Below are 6,843 nucleotides of genomic sequence, written 5' to 3' on the forward strand. Positions count from 1 at the left end.
TCATTATGGCTTGATTTTGTGAATTCGATGATATATTTGTCTTGCTGGATGCTTGTTACTTGTTTAAGTATTCATATTTATGTGAAAAACGGAAAACTAAGGAAAAAATAGAAAAGGTATGTGAATTGATAAATATATAAGTTGACAGCCTTACTAGATATCCTGGGAGATGGGGGACGGACCGGGTCCATAGGGAACCCTACCAGGAACGTTGTCTCATACTGGGCGGGGTATAGAGACTTTCAATATTTTGGCGCTCATGCCGGACGGGGTATGGGGACGGCCCGCTTCACCCTCGTACCGGACGGGGTATGTGGACGGCCTGCTTCACCCTCATACCGAACGGGGTATTGAGGTTTTATTATTTGGGGCCCATACCGGACGGGGTATGGGGACGACTATGAGAATTAAGTTTGTTAAAGAAATGGTTCACGTGTAGTGGGGACCCCTATGGATCCCCACGGATACTGGTAGGTTGATAAAAAGGGGATAACTATTGCTTGATGATTGAAATATAAAAGTATGACCTGTACTATGATATAGATTATGTATGAATTCATGATATTTATGATGTTACTGTTTCCATGAGTCGTTTTTATAAATTCCACTGAGGTAAGTGGACGGTAAATTGTTTGATTATTGATAAATAAATTTACTTGAAACTTGTGCTCTATTGGTTGTCTTTGTTTTTCTACAAACCTTTACTTCTGTAACAGTGATATAGTGTGATGTTTTTACTGAGCTAGTGTACCTCATTCATTACTTAACCATTTCAGATCAGGAGGACTCGGTTCCCGAGCCCGATCTACAAGAAGACGGCGAGTAGATACTTAGATGTTTATTAGTTTCTTTTATAGTCTTTTATTTCCAGTATTTTTCTTTAGATGACTTATTTTCGGTATTGTTAGTACGTTTAAGTTATTGTGTAAGGGATATTAATCAGAAATTTATTTCGCTTCCGCACTTATATTCTTTATATACATTTCCTTTTTAAATTTCTGGGGCCGTTACATGACGTGGTACATTTTTTTTAAATTGCGTTTTAATCCCCGGTTTTCGATTTTTCTTTCAAAAATACTCACAGAACCCAAATTTTCACATTTTTTCCCCAAAATTCTTTTAATTTAAATCCCTAAATAATTTACCCCTTATTATTATTATTATTTCTATTAAAATAAATTAAATTAAATTAAATTTTATTAATACTTATTTATATTTATATAGAATAAAATAAAATAAAATAATAATAATAAAAATAAAAAAAGAATTTCTTGGATGTTACATATTTCATCCATGTGACCTTAAGTACATCTTCAGTCATATCCACTCTATATTCATCTCTACGTGATTCATGTGCATCTTAAATTAGGTCTTGGTCTTCGCCCATTGATATTTGTATTTAGATTTCATATTACAATGTCCACAAAGGCTTTGTGAATTCTTATTGTATATACATATATGTATTTGAGTATATATGCTCTAGAGTAATGGGTTGTCAAAGCAAGGTTACACACACCTTTAGTAATTCATATTTTTGGTTGTCACAAGAAAGGATTGACATCGAGACCAAATGAAAGTTAAAGGTTTATTTTGTGAACAAATATTTTCTTTTTTTTTTTTCATTTACAGAAATAAGTACAAACATAAATATATTAAAGTAATTAAGCATAAAATATTTAAAAATGATAGTAAAAAAATTAAATGAGTTTGAAACAAATAAAAACTAGTTTCACTATTTTTAAAGAAATATTTATATTTGAGGAATATCATATATATACACCCAGCTATATATGTTTATATAAAAATATAGATAAATTTAAACAATAAAAATTTTAAAATATTTTCATATAGGGACTTAATTATCGGATTCTTATATTTGAATGCTCAGTCAAACCAGAGTTCTATATTAACCAAATGACAAATCTTTAAGTTGAATACATTCTGTTCAGATTTTATAAATAGGAAATTACCATCTCAATATATACTGGAATTCACTGACAAATATAATACAAGATACAGCAATTTCTATATTAACGAGAGTCAGAATAGTATCCATACACGCGTATCCCAACTTATAATTCTTATCATGCTAATGACAATGGATGAGGATTATCAACTTCACTACTCTAAGTAAAGACAACATCCCCGGACTGAAACAGTTCATTGCTTTATAACAGCTGAGTTCCAGTTCTGGCAAGGTATCAACTAAAATTTTGAATAGTTGGAAAGGACTGTCACAAGCCAAAACAAACAAGTTAAGGGGAGTTTCAACAAATGGACAAGAAAGTATACAAAATGCAGAACAAAGGGAGTTATGGAAGATAAAGAAGCATGCAGAAAATACTATGAGAGAAGTCAAGGAACTAGTAAATAGATTCAAACTTACTTGCATTAGCACCGGGAATCAAGCCACGCGATTATATCGTTGAGAACCATAAAAATTGTGTTATCGGGTTCCCCTTCCAGAATACAATGGTAACCATTTTCATAGAGTTTTATAGTTTTGTCCTTGCTGGAGGCTTTCTCATAAAGAAACTGGCTAATCAAGGGATCAGTTACCTTATCTGCAGCTCCGTGAACAATAAGTAATGGTGATGAAACCTGCAAAACCACTAACTGGCTTAATTTCTGGAACGTAACCATCTGAACATCAAGTCCAAAGAGAGATGTTTTCTAGGCAGTATATAATGAAGGAAAAGATTAAATGTATCCAAAAACTCACCTTCTCAGCTTGCAACTCAATCTCGCTAGTGGCCTTCAAAAGTTCCATCGCAGTTTTCAGTCGCATTCTGTGATTGTAGCAGATCACATTGTAAACAGCCTATAATAACAAGGAGAACGCAACATGATTTGTAATTCTGTTCAAAGATGACATCTAAATGCATTTGCTGATTTATTATTAGAACAAACTTCCTGCCTTATCAATTAGAAAGGTTCCTCCATCAGTGCATCACTCACTTCTACCATAGATCAGATATACCACAACGATATTCATTATGTTTAAGATTGAAATTCATTCTAACTGGAATTACAACCTCATAGAATCATCTTGGTGTTTGACATAACAATCAATACAATACCTTGTCGAAAACAAGGAAAAAAGAACTATCTACAACAGGATTTGTTATTATATCCCTAGGCTTCACCTGCAGTTTCTGGCGCTAAAGATGATTTGAAAGAAAAGTGTTTGTAATTATGAAATACTCATGCTTAGAAGCTTCTTTAGGGAAGCAAGATAGAGTTGTATCAAAGAGACAACTCTATCTTTATCCTTTGTAGTTATTACCAAGACAGTTTATCTATCGGGAATTTTCAACACAGTTTCTTTCCAAACCTAAGTATGGTGTTAAAGCCTTTTGAACATTAAACATGTAGAGATGAATTACAGTAAGTGAATGGAAGGCTAACCATTTTCCTTTTCCTCAGGTCTCTGAAGGCCAGCTCGGCGAGGTCTCTCTCTGGTAGCAGCTTTGCTTTTGGCATGACTTTAGACAAAACTGTCAACACTTTCAAGACTGCCGCTGGAGGTTTCACTTCTTCTGCAATCTTGGAAGCTATTCAAGGTTAGCAAATATAAAATAGTCAATTGACAGAGTACACTGGTACAGATCCAAAATTTAATCTTGCACCTTTCTGAGTTAAATGACTACGACAGGCAGAGCAGGGATTTAAATTAAGGGGGATAAAAGTGTAATCATCTTTCTAATACTCCATTGAAGAAAGTGAACCAACTGAATTTTTGCAGGATATGAAGAAGTCAAGAACAGAAGGTGCACAAATGGTATGTTACAGACTAGTAAATCAACAGGTATCGCTTATTTAAGATTGATAAGGTATCATACAACTGAGCCTGGAACCAAAACAAATTGCAGATTTTACATTTTGTAGTAAAAACCATTCGTTTCTAGAAGAAAGCAAGGAGAAAAACGGGAATGAAAGTAAGAATATTAGCTGGCGATACCCAGAATTCAAAATTATCAGACACTATCATTGTGGATTCTCTCAAACTATGCCTCAGAGAAGAGAAGAATGTCCTTACTTTACACATTGGGGCTACAAGCACAACCCCATCCCATCCCTGTGGTTCCTTCAGATGAACTTTGAGAGTAACAGCTCCACCCATTGACTGTCCCAATATAAAGTGAGGTAATCCTCTCGATTCAGGTCTTTCTGCCACACAAATTACAGAAGTCCAAATGAACAATGCCATTGTTTTCTACTATAACCTATGAGCTTTAACATGGAAACACAACCCCGATAAAGAGCAATCAATGCAAAGGTTAGCTGCAAATCAAACCCTTGATTTTTGTGTATTGTTCAATAACATCATCGACTAATTCATCGAAGTTTGGGATGTAACCATGCAATCCTTCAGATAGACCAAAACCTGGATAGTCCATTGCATAAACTCCATACCCAGCTGCAGCGATTTGCCTGGCAATACCTGAAATTTCCAACTCCTTTTACACATTATAGAGAAAGATTTATAGTTTGCCCACTTCCGTAATTATTATTGTCATTTGACAAACCTTCAAAGAAGAAAGTGCAAGTGTCACCATAGCCATGGCAAAAACACACAACACCTTTAATTCCAACGCCTAGTTCCGGCATCCAGCATTTGCAGAAAATCTCCATTCCCCTTGAATTCATCTCGTACCACTAACCAACCCCAAAGCAAAAGAAAATTCATCAATCTATAAAATTAGAATCTCGATAGTAGCTTCTCAAAAATAGAATTCACACATTTTTTGGAGTAACAGTGAAGTATAAAGTACAAAGAAAATTAAACCTTCTAAGGAACAGGAAAAGAGAGCAGCATGGCTTACCTCCAATGTTCTGATCCCAGCAGGAGCCATCTACCATTAAATATATATATATATATTAAAAAGTTAGTAACTTCCCCCCTTATACTCAGTCAAGTAAAAAACAACAGAACATTCAAAATAAAAGCGAACACGGCGCTAAAAAGTTCCAAAATGAAGCGGCTAAGTCCTAGCTAACACCAAGAGGGATCAAACTAACCGGACCTTGAACAAGCAATGATCAAGCTGCTGCTGCACATCAATGAAAGCCGATCGAACACGTCTGCGAGCTGGAGCATAATCAAGATTTTGGGAAGCAATCAGATTCAACTCCTCGCTCACTCCTTCAATCAAAGGCCGTTTCTTGGCCGTGAGAGGGAGTTGGTACCTCCTCTCGGTCATGAAAGCGGGTGGATCGGGAAGAGAAACAGAAGATAGGCGGGACTTTCTCCAGTCTGAGAAGGGGTGCCCCGGTTTCCGGGAAAGGAGAAGAGAGAGGTCCAGTGACCGGAATCTGGAGGGGAAGGCGAGGTACATGGTCTGAAAAAGAAGAAGACGGACACTGGGCAGCTTTTGTGGGGGGATGAATGAGAAATGGCCCCCAGTTTCTTTTTCTTATTGCGTCAGCGGCCAATTTGCATGCGCAAAACTTTTTTTAAAAGGAATTCTGCAACCGACCGGCGTGGAGCACGTGCCTTATTTACGGAAATTGTTTTTAATTGCCCGAATTGCCCAAAAAAAAAAAAAACAACTATCAACTCTAAGTTATCAACAACTTTATTTAGTTAAAGATATAGATATAGATAGTAAAAAAAATATAGCAAATATTCTTCATGAATCTTTCAAGCTAGCAACTAAAGTTATCTATTAAAAGAAGATGACAATATTGTCAAAAATGAAATCTTATTACATCATAGTTTTTATTTAGTTAAATATATAGATAATAATAAAAAAAAATTGATAGTTAATATTTCTGGCGAAATCTTTAAGCTAGTAGCCAAAATTATTTCAGAAAAAAAAATCAATATCGTCAGTAATCGAAGCAGTGAAATTAATATTATAACATTGACTTTTTACCATTTTTAAGTTTTATAAGCAATATATTGGATTCAATATATTCATTTCTTTATTGCAATCATTCTTGGTTTTAAGAAATTTGCAAGATCCATATGCACTTGATGTATAATGTTTGATAATCTAAGCTAGTCATCCATGTAATATCTTTATTGACATATTAGTGAAATTAGTCATATAGGTTGTGTTTGAAAAATCATTCAACATCCTCTGAAGAATGATGAAAACTCAAACCATAAGAGATAGGACAATGATGTAAATATAGAGAGGAGTCTTCTTAGAGTCATTGCATTTAATGCATCGAGCCAAATAAGTCATCATCTTTCTAAATCTCAATTTATTTAAGTGTATACAATCATCATAATAAAGCCATAGAAAATTTTTATTTTTATATTGTTCTTTTGCTTTTCATACCTAAGTCTAGTTAATAAGATCATTTTAGAGTTGCTTCAGGTGTTGGATCAAATTATAAGTTGATCTACTAGTGAACTTTTTTTCAAGGGTATCGTTTTTTTTATATAAACTTATTAAAGCTAGTCAATAAGTACACTAGAGTTCTTTATAAGCTATTGAACTTTTTGGAGGATGAAAGAATTTGATTTTTCTAGACACCATGATTTGTTATCGTCAATGATACTAACGATGATAGGAGCCTCCTCATCATGATCAATCTAAAGTCATCCATATCTTTAAGATAAATATTTTTAGCAAATGCCTTTAGGTGGGATGTTAGGAGCTCTCAAGATTCTTCTGGATGTGCTAAAACAATCCCTACAAACTGCATCAAATGCAATGACTTATTTTTAAGATATTTTAAGTTAAAAACATAAAACCTAAGGTTTCTTCCTCATTGGGAATACATTATGGGAGCTAATATTTATTTACTACATGTTCTTAATTCTAACATCTTCATACTTTTTCTAGTGCGTATAACATTCCAAAATAATATAATTAGGTGAATATGTTT

General features: G+C 34.2%; 1 protein-coding gene across 2 annotated transcripts; it reads right to left on the minus strand.

The window, feature by feature from the left end:
• Positions 1–1,924: 1,924 nt before the first annotated feature.
• LOC110823967 (alpha/beta-Hydrolases superfamily protein) lies at positions 1,925–5,433 on the minus strand. 2 transcript variants are annotated; one of them, XM_088213253.1, is made up of 9 exons: positions 5,028–5,431; positions 4,827–4,856; positions 4,530–4,659; positions 4,298–4,444; positions 4,040–4,170; positions 3,409–3,546; positions 2,723–2,821; positions 2,387–2,601; positions 1,925–2,231 (listed from the first exon to the last, which is right to left on the minus strand). In XM_088213253.1, the coding sequence occupies exons 1-8, from the start codon at positions 5,337–5,339 to the stop codon at positions 2,392–2,394; spliced, it is 1,197 nt and encodes a 398-aa protein (XP_088069379.1). In that variant the 5' UTR covers positions 5,340–5,431; the 3' UTR covers positions 1,925–2,231; positions 2,387–2,391. The 2 variants fall into 2 exon arrangements, with proteins under 2 accessions (XP_088069379.1, XP_088069380.1); XM_088213254.1 differs by lacking the exon at positions 1,925–2,231 and having other exon boundaries at positions 2,483–2,601; positions 2,723–2,789; positions 5,028–5,433.
• Between the last annotated feature and the right edge of the window lie 1,410 nt (positions 5,434–6,843).

This window comes from Carica papaya, chromosome 2 (assembly GCF_054855325.1).
Source record: "Carica papaya isolate Zhongbai chromosome 2, ASM5485532v1, whole genome shotgun sequence".
Classification (NCBI taxonomy): Eukaryota; Viridiplantae; Streptophyta; class Magnoliopsida; order Brassicales; family Caricaceae; genus Carica; species Carica papaya.